This window comes from Cyprinodon tularosa, unplaced genomic scaffold (genome assembly GCF_016077235.1).
Source record: "Cyprinodon tularosa strain WSP-4 unplaced genomic scaffold, ASM1607723v1 ctg759, whole genome shotgun sequence".
Classification (NCBI taxonomy): domain Eukaryota; kingdom Metazoa; phylum Chordata; class Actinopteri; order Cyprinodontiformes; family Cyprinodontidae; genus Cyprinodon; species Cyprinodon tularosa.
This window is the reverse complement of record NW_024039517.1, coordinates 443650-466883: the sequence shown is the minus strand read 5'-3', so window position 1 is coordinate 466883 and position 23234 is coordinate 443650. Positions and strand designations below refer to the sequence as shown.

Sequence of the window (23234 nt, the reverse complement as noted above, 5' to 3'; positions counted from 1 at the left end):
TGTGTTTGACCTACAGCATTTGTCAGTTGGTTTAGCATAGTTTTATTTTCCATTAATTTAATGCAATTACCTAAATGTAAAAGTTGAATACTTCAAAACATGAAATTGCAGCTGCCTTAACCATTATTTCAGAGCAATCGAAATAACAACGTACACTATTACTTAGTCATGTTAAATGCTGCCTTAATTATTTGTAGTAAACATTTGTCTTCCATTGCCTTTCAGATCAGATCTGTCAGATTTTTGTCTCTTTAGAAAACATTCTAACTCTATTTAGATTTAGCGCTGTTTGTTGATAAGAGGCTATATTTAGTCTGTCTTTGGAGACTGTTAGATGTTCCATATTTGTTGTTGTTTAGCAGGTACAGGGCATGTTTTCATAGTGTATTGGAAAAACATTTCCTCCATACATCTATCCATCAATAACATTAACACATTCTCCACAAGCTCCATAACACCTGTCATGTAGGAGGTATGTGTGGCTCTTTTGCCCTCTGTCCCCTGATTGATAGGAAGTGAAATGTAGGAGCTGCTGGGGTTATAATTCTTCACATTACCAGCAGCAGGACTATAAAACTAGCTGCTCCTAGAACATGTACAGAGGGAAGGAACAAACAGTTTATCGGGCAGGAGCTACAGGGTGTTAAAATGTCTGATTTATTGGAAGGACTTCATCAGAGGAAACAAAAGAACAGTTTGGCTTTTATTCATTTTGAACACCACTCAGAAACACCTGGAAGGACTGATTTTCATTACTAGATAAAGAAAATGTTGAAAGTGACGAGTTTCTTTTCATGTGAAAAATCTATATTTTGAACCACATTAATGAGCTCCAATTTATCTGCAAACAAAAATGCTAAAAAGAAAACAGTAAAGAGAGCCTATTTTTTAATAATCTAATTCATACTGTGTCTCCAAGTATTATTTTGAAACCCCCCATTGTTTTTATTTTTTTTAAGCACTTAGCAGAATCTTTAGAGGCTTTGGAGATGTTTGTGTGATTAAAATAAAACTAAAGCCCAAAAACTAAAGTACAGCACAGACTATGTGGCTGTATTTGTTATTCTCAAAGGTATCTTGATATTCAACCAGCAGTTATTTTATGTGGCTTTGATAACAAAAGGAGTGAGTGAATTTAATGTATGTAGGGTTGTGGTTGCAGCGTATGTAATTTTGGAGAACTTTACTTAAGTTTTTAATAGAACTATCTCTGGCTTTGGATAAAAGCTGGCGTAATTTTAACCTGGCTGACAGACAGCCACTAATAGCTCTTTTATATAAGAGAAGGGAATATGTAGTTCATTCTGATTAAAGGTTTTGAACATAATCACCTAACAAATCATTTTGAATAATCAATTTAAGGTAATTTTTAAAGTGCCTCTTAACTGAAGCTTAAATTTCAAAGGGCATAAGTGTTCACTGTACCCAAATCTTCTGCTTTTGCATGGTTAATAAGGAAAACTTCTGTTTTTGCATGCAAAATAAAGGCAAAGCTAGTAATAGAAGTGCTAGAGTTCAAACCATCCGTTTGTGCATTTATCAATCTATAGTCTGTACCTGCCTATTGTTGCAGCTGGTGCCCATATCCTGTGGGCTTGGAGGGTTTCCAAAATACCAGAAAGGAGCTTAATATATCAAGCTCTGCAGAAACTGACTCCAGATTTTTAAGTATAATGAAGGAAAATTTACAGTAGAGCTTTTCTTTGCAATAGAAAACTGGAAACAGGACTGTGGATTTGCTGATATTATTCCAACAGATAGGTCACCAGATACTTCAGATGCTGCATTTAACAGTAGTATGTCACAAGCAAGACAACCAAATGCAATTAAGAAAATCTCTGCAGAATCCAGCCAGGGTTTTATTCTTCCTGCAACTACTGCTTTAAACTTTCAGAGGCTCTGATAAGTTTTTATTTGAAATTTCATCATTTAGCATTTGTTCTAATTGTTTTAAACTCCTTTCTCTACCAAATTTAAATGGTGAAGAATAACATCTTTTGCTCCTGTATCTGAATATGATTTTTTTTTTCAAGGCTTCAACTATCTATCTCTTTTCATTGGTTGGAATTTATATCTCAGTGAAAGATTCCATAGAAACAGGCACGGCATCAGCATTACACTGGAGACTGTGAGCTCCGTTTTCAGGCAGCCCTTCTGTTCATTCCCCAGAAGGATGTTAAGTGTACAGGAAGTTTAAGTACATCCCTCTGGCAAACACAAGCTTTCCCTTGCTGACTCTCTGTGGGAGGCAGTAAGGCCAAGAGCATGGAGCGACCCCCGCTGACTCCCTAATCAATAAAAGAGTCGAGGTTCTGAAGGGTTCTACTAGCCACCTGGACCCCTGCTCATCTGTGCCTCTGTTTCTGCTTTCCCATGGCTGTAACAGAGGGCATGAATTATTAACCTGGCTAAAATAAAAAGCTCTGCTTCATCCAGGCCTCCTGTACCAATGAATAATGGATGAGGCGGCTCAACTACAGCCGTTTGGCGAGTCAAACAGTGGACGATGATGGATGAGGAAGGGTCCTATGTTTCCCCCCCAACCACTCCCACCCCCTCACCTACCATCTACTTTTGGTCCAGTTCATCCAAAAAAAAACCTGAACATACATCCTGACAGCCTCTATTAATTTAGAGAAGCGGTTTAGCTTTAGTCCTGCTGCACTCTGCCAACACATCCCACTCAACAAACATGTGTCATGTAAAATTTTGTTTTGTTTTCTCCCTGAGTGCCTCGTTTTCCTTCTCTAAAAAGTCAGTCAGAGTCATAGCCAGTTGAAAGACAGAATTTTATTTCCTCAAACCTTAAAGGTGAGATTGATTTTCATGAAATGACTCCATGTTAGAATTTGTAAACTCCTGTATGCATTGGGAGGGGTGTGCATCTACTGTATCAACAATAGCAGTGAGCTGTTTTTCCTAGTTTAACTGTTAAAGGCTCATTTTGCTTGAAGCATGGATATTACCGTGGAAAATGTCTTTATCATAGTTTATCATAGTCTTTATCATAGCCTGTTCATGCCGTTCAAGAGCTGCTGTCATTTCTTTCCTCAAGTTTTTCTACCATCTGTTGCTAATCCAGATATTTATGGGTTTCAGAAATGATGAGATGTCTCTAGATCTGGGGTGATCAATTAAAAGTCAGCTGGGTCCGAATAAAGGAAATCAACAACCAGTAAAGGTCCGGAGAGATTTTTAATTACAATCCATTACTTTAAACAGTATTCAATACTGACATAAAATGCAGGTGTTTATGCATCCATGTTATATATTGAGTTTTTAAATAAAAAAAATATAATTTTTTTCCATTTTATTTGAAGTAGAGAACAATATTCTTTCAGTTTGGTATATAGACAATTTCCTGATTCACTTTTTTTATAAAACACCTGAAATTACTGGGAGGGGTTTTCTCTTTCTTTTTGATGGCTTAATGGGAGAAGTGGGCTTTAGGCTGCCATGCAAGGCTTTAAACCTGAGTTTGAATGGAGACAAAGCCTCAAGCACATATCAAGGTGCTCATCCTTGAGCCTGGATCGATATTTATTTTGATTATGTTCATCGGGCTCAACCTGCTTCACAGCAGCAGATTAAGCCAAACATACTGAAAATGTGCAGGGTCATCTTTGAGCACGCCATTTCACCATTCTTTCACCAGTTCACCGCGCTTCTTCCAGCAGTCCACACTTTCTCTGATCTCTTTTTCTCATCATCTTCTCCATCTTTCCTATCGCCCGGCTTGCCACAGCATTGCCTGTTGTGTTTAAAAGTAGCTCGCAGCCGCAACCAAGACTGACAGCTCATTGCATAATTTGTATCATGTGCAGCACTGGGTGGGTTTACCACATAGACAGGAGAAGCAGTGCAAGTCACGTTAGAAACTGTCGTCGGACCACATGCATTAATTCATAAATGTTTTAAATCAGGTCGGGTCCTGATTAGCCAGCAGGTGCGTCCAGATCCAGACACTGGTCCGCTTATTCGTGACCTCTGCTCTAGATGTTTACATTTGCAAACCCTCACCATCAGGAGCTGCTGCTCGCTCATAATAACAGATTTTTCTATGGGCTCTTTGCGGAAAGAATTTCTGCACGGAGGGGAGTAGAAGCCCAAAATGACGTAATTTGGCCGTGAGGACCTAGTGGACGCCTCAAGCATAAACCAAGCTTTTTGGTTTTTCTCTTGCTTTAGAAATGCTAATAACTAAATGTTCGCTCTTCAAACAAATCAATCTCTCTTTTTTTTTTTCTTGGTACAGCCAGGAGGTTTGATGGACGGGTTGGGGGGTGGTGGTGTTGGCCCTGGCGAACGGTTGGCTCGCAGGCCTTGCCGCCTGTCCTTGTCCCCCGGGCTATGGTGGTGCAACTGGCGGGCCCCCCACTCACCGTGTGGGCTCTCAGGGAACGGGGGTGCCTATTGGACTAAATGGCGGAGCTGGCTCTCTGGGAGTGCAGTAGGCCTCCCAGTCTTTTTCTCCCCTGGACTCAAATCATTATCTTTAATAAAATATAATAAACCAGTAAATGCAATACATTTAGACATCTACTATAACCATAGCTAAACAGACAGATTAAGTTAATTCCCATGTTTCTTGAGTTGTAAGCCAATAGTATCAAGTAGGATCAACCCACACCTCACAGTCTCCCCTCACTCTCCACTGCATTGATCAGAGGTTAATAAAAACAAAACAATACATTGTCTTTTAGTGTTTATTAGTGGCTTTATCTTTGGCCATTATATGTTGGGGATATTTTTACTTCCTAAACCCTTAGAGAACGCTGGATGTCATTGTAGTTTGTGCAAGGCATCTAAAGCGTAAAAATAATTTAACTAAATATGAACAGAGTAAAAAAATAATCCCACCTTTGTTGTCTTTACTTTGTTTCCTGTACTGCAGCTCCATCCTTTGAGATCTGGTAGCACTTTACACTCTTCTCCATCCATGCAGGGATGCATCTGACACCACCACTTCTGTGCAACTATTGATGCTGTGATGAAAACAAAAGATGCAAAAAAGACAAACCCTTTATACTAAAACTAATTGTACCTATGTTTTATTTTCTATGGAAGTAAAGCACAGTTCTAGTCTCTGTAGAGCAACAACAAGCTGATTTGACCTCTGTATATTTCAAGGATTAAATAGAACATCTTGGTTTCAGGCATCCATGGAGATCTGTCAGTCCTGCCCAAGTGTGTTTTCATGTCTGAATTACAGACACGTGTGAATGTCAGGATTGTGAGTGTTGTGAGCAGGTGTGCGAAGAGTGACTTTGTGCACTGTTGAGGGAGAAAACATGCAGTCAAGGTCTTATGCTGCTTTGAAGAAGCCTACAGGGGGAAAACACTTTCCCATGACATTTCTAAAGTGAGAAGAAAACTGTCAAAAATCAAGCCCGGTCAGAGCAGTTACACTAAAAGGAGAAGATGGGGATCGATTCACCTGTAACTGAGGACACTGCTGACATGATATTAAATGACCTGGCCATCCTTCTGCTCTGATGGATGTGTCTGTTCCAGCCTCAGCACCAGACAACAGGGTTAGTGAATGAACTGCTAGGGGATTTCATTTAGAAAACTGAAGTCTCAATCAACATACAGAGCAAACAAAGGACACTTTGTCTTCTATGCTGTAGACTTCACATGCACAAATTATCACCAAAATGCTTGACTGAACCTTACTGACAGGTAAGACAGCTTTGCACTATGTCACACATTTGTAATCTCATGCCATTCTGGAATCATCACTAGATTTGTAATGAGAAGTCTGGCATACCGTCTACACAAGATGGAGCTGCTCTTGTTGTTCCCGCCACCTGTCCAGGGAAGCAGGAGCATTTGACAGTCTGGGATCTTTCTTCGATCTTGTTCTTGTTGCAGCATCGGTGTGCAGCAATTACCTCACAGGTTCCTGCTTTCACGTGTACTGGAAGCACAAATACAAGCACAGGTTGGAATGGCTGTGGTAGCCTTTCACACCATAGTTATGCATACTAACATTGCAGTTTCTTGCAAAAAATTATGTTATAAATATTTTAAATGGATTTTATACATTAGAAAAAAAGTTGTGAATAATTTCAAAGTTGAAAGAAAATAACACAAATCAATTGTAATGATTTAATAAAATGTAAATAGGACTTTGTGCACTCTTAATAATTGGCTGAGTTTAAGGAAATGCTTTAAACTTCTTTGATCTCAGGGTGATTATACACAACACATTCTCATGCATGCCCTAGCAAGAGAACAAAAAGGGGTAGCTCCTTTTTTTCCCTTCAAAAAATGATTAAATATGAATTTAAAAACAATTTTAATGGGATTTTATATATAAAATATCATTTTTTTCCCCAATAAAATATTTCCAAAATACATTTGTCTGTGGTTTGTGTTTTTCATGTGAGATAACGGAAAAATGCCCAAGGTATTTGAATACTTTGAATACTTATGGTTTGCATAAATTAGTGAGTTTTTCAAATAAATGTCTTTTTCTTTGATTTTGACTTTTTTTTTTATATTTCTTTTATTACATAGAATACCACAAAATGAGAAGGAAAACTTTAAAGGAACAATTTCCTTCCTTTAGATATCAGTACAATGTCTATATGGTTAAACCCAAGGCAAAAATTGTTTGACATGAAAAGTAGACAAATAATATAATTCCCCGATTATGTTCTAAACAAAAGGTCACAGGAATAGTCTGACCCTGCAAGGGTTAAATCAACTTTTTATGTAAAACAACTAATAATCTTTCTTTTTCAGGTCCTGAACCTGTTGGTCCTCAGAAAGTTAGTAAATAGACCAAAAACGGTCCTAACTCGGTAACATTCACAAGTACACGAGACCTACTATCCTCCACAGCTTTTAAGATACTGTACTAAGGAGAAAAAACTCCATCAGCAATTATTGCAGCTGACACTGTTAAGTGTTCATTTATCATAAGCAAGCATACAGAGATATTGGAGGTGAGGGTAAAGCTTTAACAATATTTTTTCAAGAGTCTTTAGTTATAGTCTTTTTGACGTGTGTCAAAGTAACACACATTGTAATAAAGTTGATAGATCCATGTTAACAAAGAAGTCTATAAAAACTTCAGTACACAGACACTTCAGTAGCCTCACAGCTCAGAGGGGGGAAAAAACAGATTACTGGATGAAAGATTTTATTCATACCAAATGTGGAGTGTATATAATGCTGTTTGATTATGTGCTAAAGATTCAATAAACTACAGCAAACTCTGGGAAGGTGCCTCTTTTCTAGTCATTGTGCAGACACAGTTGGAACACAGCTTCAATCTGTTTACTGCGTTCTCTTTTCTCTCAGTTTATGCATTATTGCGCATCAATCATGTAAGATCAATCTAAGTGTTTTAGTCAAAGATTAGCCATGCATACTTTCAGTGAACTGTATACATTTTCATTTTTATAAGTTTTACTTCTTTTTCTTTGTATATGCTGGTATACCTAAGGGATATAACAAAAAACAAGCATTGAGACAATAACCAAGGTTTAGACAATAGATTATGGTGATTAATGAATGGTACCCTGAAAACTGTACCATCTTAAAAAAAAAAAAGATAATACATTTAAGGCCTTGCACCACTGAATGCTTATAAAAAAAACCAGGACATTCCCCTTGTGCAAAGGCCTTGGTTTCATCCCCAGTGCAGCTCCATTTGCTCATATACCCTTGACCAACATGCTAAATCCACTGAACCCTGCATCCTAACCAAAGAGAAGCTCTCAGTGGGGATGAGACCAAAATAAATGCCTTTGCATATTGTAAATGGACCTCATAACATCACTGTTATAGACATTAAGCTAGATTAAATAAAGATGAATAACACATTAATTACACAAAGCAATGACAGTTATGATAGTGATTGTTGCTTTAAGCAATAACAATGGCAAGGTGAGAGAAAGAAAAAGCTAGAGGTTTGACATTCCTTTCAGATAAGCCTTAATTATGTCTGTAAAGATTTTCAATTTGGAACTTGACTTGAAAACAGATTGCAGGGAGCCTCCACCTTCCCATTAGCTGGCAATCCAGAATTCTCATCTACAACATTAAAAACATTTTGCTCTCGATCAATGAAGTGCTATTCACATTCCCACTGAAAGCAAGACAACAATTACCAATTGAGTGCCTTTCATTGAACAGAAACTTACTAATGCAAAAACAGGTCAGGCTCTGTGCTCTTGATGTGATTATCTTTAAGCCACCAACATGCCCCTCCATCAAAGTTACTTTCAAAAGTTGGTAATATTTAAATAGAATATTCACACTTTGTTTAAGGGACAACTAGACAAGGACAATAGGCAATTACGAGAAGTGCAATAGCTCCTAATTTTCCTTTCAGTCAGATATACACAATGTCATTTGAAAATAACAAATGCACATTAAGTTACCTGAAAAATGAAAAGCAGACCTGTGAAAAACTGCTCGTCAACAAATGTCTAACATTATGCTTTTGTTTGCTTTTTCACCATATTTGAATGTTAGTTGAAGTTACAAAATCTATTGTCAGATAAAAGTTATCTGAGTAAATAGAAAATAAAAGTGTTGCTTTTGAAATTATGATTAAATGCCTAAAGATAAGAAAACTATAGATGCCAACCTGGCTTTCGCCCCAGTGCTCACCATTACCAAATCATAGAATAACTGTGACAAACATTCCCCTTCAGAATTTTATAGTGAAATTAAAGCTCATGGTTTTTCAAAGGCAGGAATCCAAAGATCCAACTAATAATGAAAAGCAAACCAGAACTAAGGAGACATCTGGGGAAACCAAACATGAGGAGCCAGGGAGAGACGAGGTAGGGGGACAACAGCATGGGAGGACAGCAAGGACAAGGAACCAACAAAGAGTGAGAGCAGAGGGAGAGCATATATAGCGACAGAGACAAAGGAACGGCTAACGAGCTGACAAGGAGCAAGTGTGAGAGGAGACAACGAGGGAGCCAAGGGGAAAGGAACACACACACACAGACACACACACCACACACATACACAAGAGGGCAACAGAGGACAACAGAAAAACATGAGAACTAACATAAATCTAGAAATTACAACAAAAAAGGAATTAAACCAATAAAACTAGGAAACATGGAGCAAAGTAAAGCACAATAGAAACAAGACCATGACAGCCATTTGTTGCATCCACATCCTCCTAACCCTGCAAATGCACTCTAATGTGCTGTTTAATTTTTTTTTGCATTTTCTCTTCAGTTTGTCAATAATAGCTATCAATGGTATTTCATGGGGTCTAAAAGCCTTTGCTTTGTAACAACCATTGGTTTTGTAACCTTATTTTAGACAGAGAGGTCATTAAAAAAATTCTAAGCTGCTCTTTGATGTGCATGATGTGCAGCTTTCTTTAAGGCTGATTACATTTGATTGCTTGATTGTATAGAAATCCTGGATGCCTGGATTGTAAATTGAAGCAGGCAAGCAGCAAGCGTGTAAGGTACAACTTTACAATAAGGCTCCTCTTATAGATGACTAAGAAATAGTTTGCAAATATGCCATCAATTAATCTGTAATGCTTTATAAACCATTCATGGCAGTTTATTAAACATTAATCAAGGTTAAGCAATAAACAAAACTTACCAGTTTCTTGCCAAAATGGAGCCTCTGTTTAACTTTATATTTCATTTAGCATTGCTTATATTCAGACTGAATTACTACCTTAGAAGCACTATTAGCATTAGCAAAACATTATTATTATTTTTTTTTTACATGTAATATGCATAAAATATGCTGAATGCAAGAACGTATAAATTAGTTATAAAGTGTTTAAAAATTATTAACAACATATCTATAAACATCTATAAGGGAAAAAATTGCTACTACATTTGGTTAATCCCAGTTACTTGAATAAACAGAGGAAATCTTTTCTAATACAAAAAATAAAAAAATAAAGATGTGGTCCAAACATCAAGGATACATTTTGGAGAAATGATATCTACAACCAATACCTGTGTCAGATTATAGACTCTTCAGTCATTAAAGTTCTAAAAGTGGTTGAGATTACCAGTGTGGACAAAGTTGTTGTTTAAAACTATATCTGTCAGCCAAGGTCTCTAACTCCAAGGCAGGGCCCAAAAAACACCATGTAATGTGGAGAAATAAGAGCTCAGAGGCGAGAGTTTGATGGTAAACTCTAAGTTCCATGTCAGAGGAAACATGATTAAATGGATTAATCAGCTGCTTCACCTTTTTGGCTGAGATTAGTAGGATTACTATGTGAGAATTATTGGCTTATTTATAATGTGTTGTTTGATGTGGTGTTCCTTGAGACCTATTTTTCAAAGACTCAAAGTAAACCATGATTTTGCACTAATTCAATTATTTGGAAAGTTTGTGATTTGCATTTGTTTTTCATCCTTTCTCTCTAAAAAGTCTGGATCGGACTTGAGTGCACGGAAAAACTTTTAAACGAGGGCAAATGGAAGACAGCCTATTGTCCTCTCAATTTACGAATATCAAGGTAGCAGCAATGGCATAAGCTCTATGATCAATAAATTTCAATTAAAGCACTTAGTACTGCCATAAGGTTGAAGCATCAGGCGCCCATGTTGGCATTACGGAGAAATGAGAGACAAAGAAAGGTGAAAGGACATGGAGCACTAATGAAACGCCCCTTCAGCCAGTCAATAGTCTGAGGCAAGCACTCAACGCCACAGTCATAATTACTGACCATAAATTGTTAAGCACAAGAATGCAAACAATATTCTCTAGGAGGGGAAATTCGAGTATTGCTTTAAAATGCCTTGAAATATGACAAAATGTCAATAGCTAAACATGGTTATAACACTAAAATTAATTTATGCTAAACCCATCTGATGAAGGGCTGAAGGATTGTGCCAAAAATCAAAACTGTTTTTTTTCCAACCAATATTCTGCTTTCAATTTTATTTAGATTTTTATTTGTACTAGCCACAAGCATGTATATTTTCTCTTTAGGGTTTCATTGTTTTATATGACCTTGAAAGCTTGCTTGTCCAGAATCGTTACTGTTTTGCAGTTTCTTTTTTACCTCTACTTGCATGCAAAAAATCTGCATGCTTGTTGCACCTCTCTCCTCCCTTCTGTGTAGTGGCAAACCAACTGAAACATATTACTGCAATGTAAAAGGCTAGAGTGAGATAGTAAGGGTCTTACGATTGTTAAATGTCATGTAAGTAAAATTGAGTGCCTCTGTGATTTGAAAATTGCATTTCGTGAAATTGAAAGTATATTGAAAATTTAATTAATTGCCCAACCTTCATCTGATCAATTAAAAACATTCAAATTTAACACAACTTCAAATAAACTACTTCACATCTGATTATAACTTTAGCTATCTAAACAAGACAAGGCCCAAAGTAAGGCAACAGCCTGAATCCATTTGTAGTAAAATTGGGTGAATCCTGAACAATCAGCCCAGAAGAACTAATCAAAATGAACTGGTTATTACTATGTTTAAGTACATGGTTACAAAATACTGATATTGTAAAAGCAAGTACTGTATTTGCAGCTTAGCTTGAGGGGTAATATAAAAATCTCATAACAATCTGGAGTCCATCCCTTTACAATGGAAACTGTCTTTTACAATTGGAAAGGTAACTGCCCATATCAAGGAAGAGGATGTGAGATAACCAGTGCTGGGTTTGACTGTGCAGTGATTAAAGTTACTGCCAGAAATTCTTACTAAGCCTCGGTTAACACTAAAAACCACAATTATTGTGCACTGCCTGATGAAACGGAATAGGAGATCGTCAGCAACTGAGGCAGTTTTTTTTCTGCAATCAAATCTGGGTCTATTGTATGGCAACCTTATAGCTGGCAGTAAATTCTGATATTACCATTGTAGATCGATTTCAGAAAAGTGCAAATTAATATAACAGGCAATTTTTGAAACTTCTTAAATTTGTCTGAAATTATATTCTCTAAAAGGACAAGTTTAGAAAATGAAGTTTGTGGCAGAGCAGCAATAGTTTAGTTAGCGTTTTTGCGTTTCTCTTGTCCATATGACAATGCATTTGCCAATATTTTCAAAAAAGGACGAGGGACATTGCATCGTTTTTATTTCAACTCAAATTGGGCAATTAAAAGGAAGAGAACAGTTATTTTGTGGAAGCATTGAAGCCTCTGAATTATAAAAACTATTATTTAATCTTAATAGTGTGAATGGAGGTTTGAAGAAAGGCAAACTGTATACTGTGTAATGCAGGCATCCCCAAACTCGGTCCTCAAGGCCCCCTGTCCTGCAGGTTTTAGAGGTTTCTTTGCTTTAGCACAGTTGGTTATAATGATTGCAGTAGACCAAAAGCCTGTTAATCAGCTTTCAATTAAAATCAGCTGTGCTGGAGCAGAGGAACCTCTAAAACCTGCAGGACAGGGGGCCTTGAGGACCGAGTTTGGGGATGCCTGGTGTAATGCTTTTTTTCAACCACCTTAAACAGTTCAGGTTTCTTCTCAGAAAGCCCTTATGAAATTGCTCGTAGTTTTCACTATCCTAGGAAAGAACGGCAAATAATGTCTGCAATGTAGCATGAAAGTAGTCACAAAGTTAAGTGTTCTGTTGTCCAGATAACAGAAATCATCATTTTGATAAGAAGACACCCACAGATTGCTCTCAGCTTCTGCGGCAATGAAACAATTGATCTAACAGACGGAAAGGGAGGACTGAAGAACAACACAGCGTTCCAGCTGTCAGCTGCATGACAAGATGCATGAACATCACCTGGCCAGCGACGCACAGAATACAGTGATAGAAGAACCACAGGGGGTACATGAATAACAGAAACATGGTGTTAATTTTAATGCTGACAGGGAGACTTCATGGCTTCGATGAGGTAAAGTCAGAAAGACATTGAGTGCCATGGTTTTTGATGCTCAAGTTGTTTCATTTGTCACTGTGCCTCTGAAGGACTTATGTTCAGAAGAAATAAAGAAAATTGTGTTTTGGACAGACTAGTTTGGCATCCAGCTAAGGATATTGATCAGTTTCTTCATCTGATGTAACCATGAAAGGCTAAAACATGTCACAAAAATATATAATCAATAAAAAGAATGCCGGGAGAACTTATTTTGTAATTATGTTTTGACTTAAAGAAAATATTATTCTTTGTTGTTGTGAGTTGAAAGCACAATATCACTTTAATCAAAAAGCTTGAAGGTTAGGACAAGTACATGGTTTAAAGTTATATTAGGAGTACCAGAACATTTAATGCAAGACCTGCTTCATAAGGCATGGTTCTTAAAGTATAAAAAACACCAAAAATAAATTGACAAAGAAAAGTCAACAAGCACAGACAAAGCGTGCTTTAGTTTTGTTAATAGAGGAACAAAAGAAAAGCCAAATAGGGGTTGTTATTATTACTGCAGGTGGATTTATGCCGTCCAGCATGGCGCTGTAAACAGGCAGCGGTTCTAGAACCAATCGGTAGAATGCAGCATTTAGACTGTACCATCCTTATTACTTTACCAGATCATTGTTGTAATACCATTGTAATTGTAGGGGCTAAGCCAACGCTTAAGTGTTTTTATACAGGAATCCTATAGTTGACATGGTCAGATGGTAAACAGGACACTGTTCTTGTATTTAAAAGCTGATTTATTCCCGCTTTTACTTGCTTATAAAAACAAAAACTATATAAACAGCCAGCTATGTGTTAACAGTGTTTCCCGGCCGAGTGATAAAAAACAATTTGTCTTTTTCTGGTGAAACACATGCCCATACATACACACCTCATTTCCTTTCTTATATGAACTTTGTACATATTGGCTTCTAGAGTGATTATTTATTATTCTTTTCATGCAATAATTAAATGTCTGTAACTTTTTTGAGTTTTTGTGTTTTTACTGACCTCTAAAGAATTTTGAATTACACTGTTTATGCTATAAAACACAACCCCCGTTTTTTTAAAATACTGTAGTCTATAGTTTCTTTTCATTTGAAATTGAAAAGAATAACAAAGAGCACATTGGTAGTTTCAGCATGTAGGAAGCTGATTCATAGGCATGAAAATGTTAAATTGAATTATTGTGAAGCCATATGTTATTCTGACAGCTGAGTTGACATGAGCACATGTATACGTCTAAAAGAAAACAAAATGTTTTATCCACTAGAACATAATTTAACAAGTGCAGTTTCAGCAGACTTTCAGAGCAAAGGGTGAGCTACCAAAAAGTGTCTTTTCTGATTCAGTGCCCCCATCTCTCATTCAGCATGCTGCCAGTCCACCCTTATCTGTCGACAAATGCAATAGAGATCAAAACATGGAAAACAAAGTCATGTTTTGGCCACAGGGTACGGCCACAGTAACAGCAACAGCCATAAAAACCGAGGTTAAAGGCTGCACAATACAGACACTGGATGAATTATTAATGAGTCAAATCATCCTGTTTGCTCCAGATGCTGATAACACTCAACATGAGGAACAGAACATACCGTAGAATACATTCAAGGTAAAAGGGAGCCTCTTAAGACTGCAGTAGGAGGCTTCACAAAGCCAAAAAACATTAATTTAAATGAGCTCTGTGCGAGGATTAGTAAAAGGGGTCTGAGTAAAACATTTCATATGACCACACTGCTGAGGAAAATCTACTAATGTGGAAGGAAAACTACTAAGACATGATGAAGTAATGGTTTATAAAACATTAACTGCCTAACCCTCATGAGAATTACAAAGCCATCTCTTTACCTAACAACAACTAGGTCTTAATTAAATTATCATATTCTGAAATAGAGACTCATTACTTCCCGGCTGTAAACCTGTTGCACTGACAATCAGGCCCAGCATGCTTTGACAAACCTTAGTAATCAGGAGTTGAATCAGGAGTGAATCAGGAGTTAAGTTCACAATAAACTCCCTTGTATTTTTTCAGGGTGTTTTTCTTGCATAGTAGATAAAAATGTAAAAGGTTAATACAACATTATCTGCACCTTGATTCTTAGCACTACGCTCAGAGACAGGGTGGTTGACTGTCATACTATTGGAATTCAATTCAATTGAGTTTATTTATACAACGCCAAATTCACAACACATGTCATCTCAAGGCACTTTACAGTTCAACCAGATCATACAGTCAAATTGATTCAAAGTTAGTCAAATTGATTTAAAGTGGAAGAGATACATTAAAACATAGAATCCAGATGCATTACCCTTTTGGATTAGTATTGTTTGTTTGAATTGATAGCAAAATTATTGACATTATCATACTAGTTTTTATTCCTCTTGCTAGCTGCAGTCTATCAACTAACCTATTTCATTCATTACTGTAATTAACCATATTAATTGGCTAATTAGATTAAGTATTAAAGGGAATATATGATTTTAAGACAAAATAGTGAAATAACAACAGCATCCACTTTGATAAATACTAGATATCCTCTGCTGAAGAAATATAATTCTGTAGATTTAGAAGTCCTGAGAGGCTAGAAACAAACGCATAAAGGATAATAAAAGAAGCAGCACTTGAAACCCTTAAAATAGCATTTAATATAAAATAAAATAGTAAGTACTACTCCTACTGTTACTATGTTCACTATTGTTTTCTTGTTCTATGTAATCTTTCTTTCGTTTGCTTTACAGAAGAAGACACAAGAGCCCTAAAAAAAAAAGAAAAAAGAAAAAGACTCAATGCTTTAGGGGTTTAGATTAGCTCTGTTTCACTACCATTCACCTGGCTGCTACAGTACAATGTATAGCCAAGGACTGATCAATTGGAGTCCCTCAACGAATCATACAACCTTCTAAGTGAAAGGCTACCTAAGATATTAAATCTTTTGACTACAGCAGCATCAAAAAAAGCAAATTTGAGTCAAAGTCTCTCCTGCAAAAAAAGATGTTTCTCAATGCACTAGTTCTTCTCAAATTTAAACAAAGAATTAGAGAATATCAGATAAAATATCATTTAAAATGTTGCTTTAGGCTCTTTTCCATTACCACTCAAAAGCCTGGGGCTTTTTAAAGTCCATGTACACTTTTGCACACTTTTGCCTGGGTTAATTCACTTTCCTGGGGCTTTACTTCCCGAGGGATTTGGAGCCTTTTGGAGTACTTTGTGGGCATTTGAGGGTTGTTTGTGTATGATGATAAAAGATGTATATGATGACAAAAGATGTTTTTAAATGAGAATGTACTGTACACCTAAATGCTTTAGTGTTCTGTACACCTAAATGCTTTAGAAACTGACTACAGCACCTAAGTGCTGTAGTCAGTTTCAGTTTGTCAAGAATTTGACATCTGAGTTGGGGTGGGAGAGCCCCTGGTCATCAGTGCAGGTCCCTGTGGAGGAGGAGCTCTGGCTAACCACACCTGCAACGTCGGTCGTCAGTTGGTCATTACCTGTTAATCGTTTCAACACAAAACTAAGAGCCCTTGTTCAAGCTGGTATGGGAGGCCTACTGAGCCGATCTCCAGGTTACTGCTCCCGTAACATCGGCAAGTAATGCAGCCAATACCCTTTCATTAAAAAGTCACTAAAATTTTTTTTGTCAGATTATGATTGTAATTTTAAATATGTTTTTAGGGAGGTGGATTCCCTCTTCTAACCCGGCCTGGTTGCAAGGCTAGTTAAGCTAACCGGATTGTAGTAGTGGTGTAAATAATTTAAGTGTATGATTAAATTAATTTAACCAAACAGTTAACTCTGGCCAGATGCTAGTTGATCAAAACTTAAATGTCTAGTATATTTTTTGAGCTCAGGGATTTAATTATAGCTGGTCGGCACTGGGTGTAAATATGTGTTCATATGTATGTATGTTGTTATTACTACCACTTCCTGGACTGGAGATGTAGTGCAGTTATTGATAGGCTGACTGTCGCAGGGCTTCAAGAGAAATGGCAAAGCACACTGCTGAGTTACTCGTGATTCCCAGTACCTGGTAATACAGCAATGTAATGATTTAAATATCAGGGAAAAAGGGACTTCTTTTTCGGATGCCCCCTGGACGCCTCCCTCTGGAGGTGTTCCAGGCACGTCCCACTGGGAGGAGGCCAAGGGGACGACCCAGGACACGCTGGAGATACTATGTCTCTCGGCTGGCCTGGGAGCGCCTAGGGCTTCCCCCAACAGAGTTGGAGGAGGTGTCTGCGGAGAGGGAGCTCTGGGAGTCTCTGCTTAGTCTGCTGCCCCCCGCGACCCGGTTCCGGATAAAGCGGGAGACGACGAGTACGAGTACAAGGGACTTCTGACAGTGTCGGCTGCTGCTCTCTGGAACAGGGGAGGTTCAATGGGCTTTCATTTAATCCAATCAATCAAGAATGGCATTAACAAATGTTGAAACGCAATAAAGACATAACTACAATGATTGAAAGTAGCTGTTGTGAAGCTCTCTGAAATAATAAACTCCAGAAACCATGGCAACAGTTCAGCACAAAATGAACGTTCTTAATGAATGATCACTTTTCCTGCTTGACTCATGAGGAAAACGTCCTCACATTCTAGTCACTGTCAGTCAAAAATCTTTAAGTATGTTTTCAAATCAGCATCTCAAAGCCAACTTCAAAGCCTGCGCACGACATAGACCCCCTGATGGTATGTTGACACGGAATTTCGCAGCTGGAGCAGATGATTCCCATGTTGATCGCCACCTCACCTGCAAATGAAGCTGAAAAATTCTAGCTTTTGTTTATATTCCTTTGCAAAATCCAGGCAGGGAATATATGTAGCCTTAAACTTTAGTGAAGGGGCGCAACATGTAAGTATTCCATAACCACAACATGTAGTTCTGAACATGAGTTCACAGCTGACTAATTTTAGAAAAGTTTCAGCTTCTGCAAATAACAAGCCTGTAATGAATTAGCTATATTGAGTGGTTGTATGTCCTCCTACATGATTTACTTTTTTTTTCTTGTTTTGTTATTAAATATTTCAATTTCTGATACATGTAATTTCAAGAGTAAAATCTTGACATCCCTCAGGCCCAAAAGATTTACACAAAGAGGTTTAGAGAATTCAGTCAGTTCAATAAAAAATAAAAAGATTGGTTAACTAAAAAAAAAAGTCTTAAAACGGCCTTATTTAAATACATCATGGATTTTTATAAAAAGGCTCAGGTATATATTTTCAATATTTTCAATCAGAAAAACTCACTCGGAGAGAAAGGACAATTAGAAGAAAAATTTATTGATACAGTTACTTGGTCTTTGGTGCTCAGACCTCGGCAGGAAACATAGCGCTGAATTTTGATAGATATGCATGAACAGGAGTAAAGAACCGGGCTGTTTCTCTCCAGGCCTGAAACTGGTGGTGGAGTGGAGATAGATGAAGTTGGTCAGTCTGTAGACTGCTGGTCAGCAAGACGGTCAGCTAAACTTTATGGGGAGATCCAGTGGACTGCGTGAGCTGATACTAGGGCTTCATTCAGGGACCTGGAAGATGGAAGTCCAGTTTGGAAAACACAGGATGAGAGAACCTGTCCATGATGAGCAAGCATGAAGCGACAGTGGAGAGGTAAAACTCCTCATTGGGGAGAAACCTCTGGAAGAAACAGACTCAACATGGCGGTCTTCTACCAGATCGGTTGAAATGAGACATGGAATGCAGTAAGAGTCCGTGAGTAATGAAACTCTGATGAAGCTTTAGCTACGATGGTGGAGGAGGGGCTGGGTAACCGCCTGCACACTAGGTAGCAGATGAGTTGTGGATCGGAGGCCTTTTTAAATTAACTTTGGATGCTGATTGGCTTTGGTAGAGGCATGGTTCAAAGCTGATTGGCTGTGTCGTAGGTGAATGAAGCCAAATAATCAGTTTATTCAGTTGAACTTCCGCCTAGGTTCCATTTGACAAGTTAAATTCTATAATAACAAGAACATCAGCGATTTCATTTAATACCTCAGAAAATTCTGTAAAAGTATGACCTTGTATCTAATTGGCAAGTATTTTGGAACTTATCTAGTCATACCATCATTTCATCTGTGCTGAGCTCCATAGAGGCAGACAAAAGAGATCCCTGAGATCCTTCTTTTCTCTGGTCCCTCATCCGACATGCACACATGCTGGTTATCTGACAAGCAGATGTCACATCTACTCTAAACGGCTGCCATTTCTGCTCTCCAACTAGATTCTCATGTTTTTCATCTTGAGTTGGCTCTACTGATGTCTTTTAGAGTGGAGTGACAGACCCAGTGTCATAAAATACATGAGGCAGACTCATGTAAAAAAGAAAGAAGTTAAGATGTATATCTGTGGAGGAATGAGAAAACAACAAAAATCTGAGCTGCAGTCAGATCTATCTTCATTACATGTGGGAGGACACACTTTGATGAAAGCAGAACAGTCTGAAAATAAGAAAAATGGCTTGCTTTGAATTATTCATAGCTGAGAGTTAAAGATTAATCTCTTTTAAATCAGTCCGTAATGTAATTACATTAACAATGTGGCTAACTGAAATGTATATTTAACCACATGTTCTAAATCAAACGCTGTGCTCGAAGACAGTATCATCTCGTTAGTCAAGGGGTAGCCAAAAGCATTGTTTCCCAGTTGAATACTGGGCTGCCGGAGGACACTATTAAAGGAGCATCTGACCTGTACACCCACTGACAGCTCAATATAAACGTTCCTCTTTTTAATAGACCATCTTGCTGAAAAATATGTCGACAAACCTTTAAAAAAAAAGCCATTTCAGGAGAACTTAAATGGTCCCACCCATTACATTTTATGCTCCAGTCTGTTCACATAAACTTGATGCTCAGCCTTGGTTGCTGTTTTTATGGTCCGACGTGGACACTCAGCACTGCACTTTATTCCTGAGGAGATGTGAGCCAGAAGGCGAAAAATCATTGAGTGCAGTCGGAAGACGGGGCAAGGAATTGATAGACTGCAATACAGAAGCTTATATATCACTTTATTCATTCAGTATCCACCCTCTAGTGTATAACCACCCAGCTGTAGCATAGCATTACTTTAACAGAAAAGAGGAATGCCCAAGAGGAATGAAACTGAATGGATCAAGAGTTCCTCCTCATCTTCTGAAATTTTGCCTGACTACAGATGTGCAACCATAAATATGTTAGAAATTGCTATTAACGAACTGCATGAGAAAGAGGTTTCAGGGGAGAGGTTTTATGGAAAATGGTTTCAATTTACTTTTTAAGCCTTCAAATCTTTATTCATAAGTACTGTAGAGAATATCGTCACCAAAAAAAGATGTTAAACTTTTCTGACTTATTCTCAGACTTCAAAAGGTAAAAGCCAATTAGTGAAACATGCAGAGAGCTGTTGCAAAGATCTCACTAGTTCTGAAGGAGGGAGAGTAACAACAAAGAGATCGGCAAAAAAAGCTAACTTTTGGATACGTTTTTTGCAGGTCCTTAAAAATTTATAAAAAGACTCAAGTTCTCAAGCCTTTTTTGCCATCCATCCATCCATCCATCCATCCATCCATCCATCCATCCATCCATCCATCCATCCATCCATCCACTTTGACATATGTCATATCAGGTTTATCATTTAATTTTCCATTTCTTTGCATTAGAAAAAAATAAATGAAAAAAAAGCCAAACTAGGCATCTGAAAATATTTTTTTACCTGCATGTTTGTTTGGCAAGTTTTCTTTTTTTAAAAGCTTATAGTTTGAGTGACTCAGGTTATCCTGAGCTATCTCTATAGCTATCTCTATAGTTATGCTTAGAATGCTAGGGAGACATGGGATATTTACTCTTTTTTTGGCCGTTTTGAGTTTTAAAGAAATTTCTCTTTTGGAAAAGCCTTGATATGAGTGTTAAATGGAATTTCTGTAATCGTTGGATTAGCATTTCTAGTGTTGTGGATGTAAGAATTTACTCAACTTGCAACATAGTATTTACTATGACCATGATCTGTTAACTGAACTAAATAAGGTAAACATATAAGAATTTAGGGTCACTTTTAAAGTGAAAATATGGTGTATACTCTCTCATTTAAAAAGGTGCACTTTGGACTTTCAAACTAAAATTCTGTCATTCCAACAAATTTCACTAATCTTTAATCTGGATATTTGAGTTTATGAACTTTTTGAAATATGTTTAAAAGTAATCCTTGTTGTCTAAACTACAGTATTCACCCTAATGTTTTACATCTGCATTTTATAGATTTAATGTAATTTTTTTTTACAAGTAATTAGTAAAGACAGTGGAGAAACCTATTCATTTTCCACTATTGTTTTTATTAATCATGATAAAACAGATTTATGTACTTTATATTTGTTTTTCTTTTTGTTTCAGGAGGGTACTGCAGCACCAGTCTTAGTTTCCCAATTTTTGTGATATAAATTCTGTTGTTTACAGTTGAAGCTTTTTGTCCTAAAGACAAATTTATAATTAATGAGCCAACAGTTCACCTTTCCAAAGATAAATAAGAACATGAAAGAAAAATCAAGACTTCAGGCATGTTTCATATTTTTGTCTTGAATGGACTAAAAACTCAGCAGTTGGTCCCACTCTTTGATGTCTGATTCCACTGATATGCCAAGATCCATGCATGCAGGCTGCGAAAAACAGATATGTTTAAGTGATATGGGCACTTCAATATATTGTTCTGTAAGTCATTGTGATTCAGATGTTTCCTTTTAGTTTGGTTTCAGATTCCTTTTTCAAGTTTTTTTTTTTTTTTGCAATTTTTTTTCTTGTTCACACATTATCTAACCATTCTTTACAAAATAAACGTTTTAATGATATTGAAAAACAACTCTTACTCTTTCCTCTTGCATTGATGGACATGGTCACTTTTGTCTGGTTTCCTTTATGACAGCTGGCTAAAAACCATCACCTGTAGTATTTTCTAGTTTCAGAATCATGGAAAGATCAACTATCCTACAGTCAAAGACGTTTAAAGGTTTAGTTGTTCATCCAAATGTAATGATTAAGGAAAAAATGGCAATGGTCAGATAGGCAGCCATCATGTAAATTGCTTTCTTTGACCTGGCCATAAATTTATTACAGAACATTTAAGACCCTAGGAAAGGGGCATGTGTGATCTCTGCTTTAAATGGGCAAAGTGGCAAATTACCACCTTCCTTTCCCCTAATTCTTTGTTACACCTACAGAGTATTAATCTCAGTAAATCTCCTTTTCACCAGCTAGAACTGAAGAAGCCTCTTGAATGAGAGGTGAAGCGTCTTCTAGAAAATGTCACGTCCATTTACCTAAACTGAATCAAAGATCATAAGATTGCTAGTTTTATTAAGCTGTCAATAAAACATTTTTATATTTATTTTCAATTTTGTTTTCAATTCAATTCTGTAGGATGGTCTTTCATGCTAACAAAAGAGAAATTAGTAAGAATGTAGATAAATAGTTTCTTTTTTTATAATATAACAGCATGCGGTAAATGAGCAAAACCAAGAAAAACACTCTCAGGTAGAACCAGGAACAGATGGAAAATTGCAGAGCAGTGGTGCTACACATTTAACCTGGTTCAAAATGAGTAATTCTACGAAGAGCTAAACATTTACAGCAAATCTGCAGCTGTGTACCACTGGTCAAAGCAGCTGTCCCCATCAACCCTATTACATGTATATTTCACATGCAGAAGTAAGGATTTAAAACATTAAGGGATCAAAATAGTGTTACTTTTTCCCTAAACATGTGAAAAAATATAGAATACTTTAGTCACTCTGAAAGTAAATATATTTTTTTCCCCAAAAGCATTGTATAAATTCCTTTAATGAATAAAAAATCTTAGAAAACAATTTAGTGTAATGAAACAAAAATATGTCTATCTCTTAAACACCTGGTTTTCACCACGGGTGACCTAATATGTTTTGAAAACTGTAAGATCATATGTAGTATTAGATTATTTGATTGGAAGACATGATGCCAATTGGGAAATTGCTTTTATTGGACAGGTTAATAAGCAGTGCACTGTCAGTTGCACAGGTTTTAGTACTTCTTTTTAAGGTTAATAATTTAGTTTACCTTTCCATTTTGTAACTCTTTTATATTTTTTGAAACCCAACAGCTCTTTTGTCCTAAACATGCCAACAAAATGTATGGAAGGTATTTTCATTCTCATCTAATATCCATGACATGTTAAGCAGATTTTAAACAATATGTTAGAAAGATCAAAAACAGCATTTTTTTTTAATCTTCTTATCTAGACTAGTTCCAAATTTAATTAAATGTAGCTTTATGCATCTAACAGCCTCAAATATAACATGCTCTGTGTAGCAGCAAATCACTCTCCCTCCACCCCCCCAATCCGTTAAATAACATTGAAAATCTTTCATCACATTACATTTTAAAAATTACACACCAAACACAGAACAAACT

At 37.0% G+C, this 23234-nt stretch overlaps 1 protein-coding gene across 1 annotated transcript in view; it reads right to left on the bottom strand.

Annotated features, from left to right (window-relative positions):
• The window catches only part of tafa3a (TAFA chemokine like family member 3a), a 140612-nt gene that overhangs the window by 5494 nt on the left and 111884 nt on the right, over positions 1-23234 (bottom strand). Inside the window, exons 3-4 of the mRNA XM_038270267.1 lie at positions 5771-5920; positions 4861-4985 (exon numbers count right to left, since the gene is read on the bottom strand). Of these exons, the coding sequence (XP_038126195.1) occupies positions 4861-4985; positions 5771-5920 (275 nt within the window). The remainder of the gene's footprint in view (positions 1-4860; positions 4986-5770; positions 5921-23234) is intronic.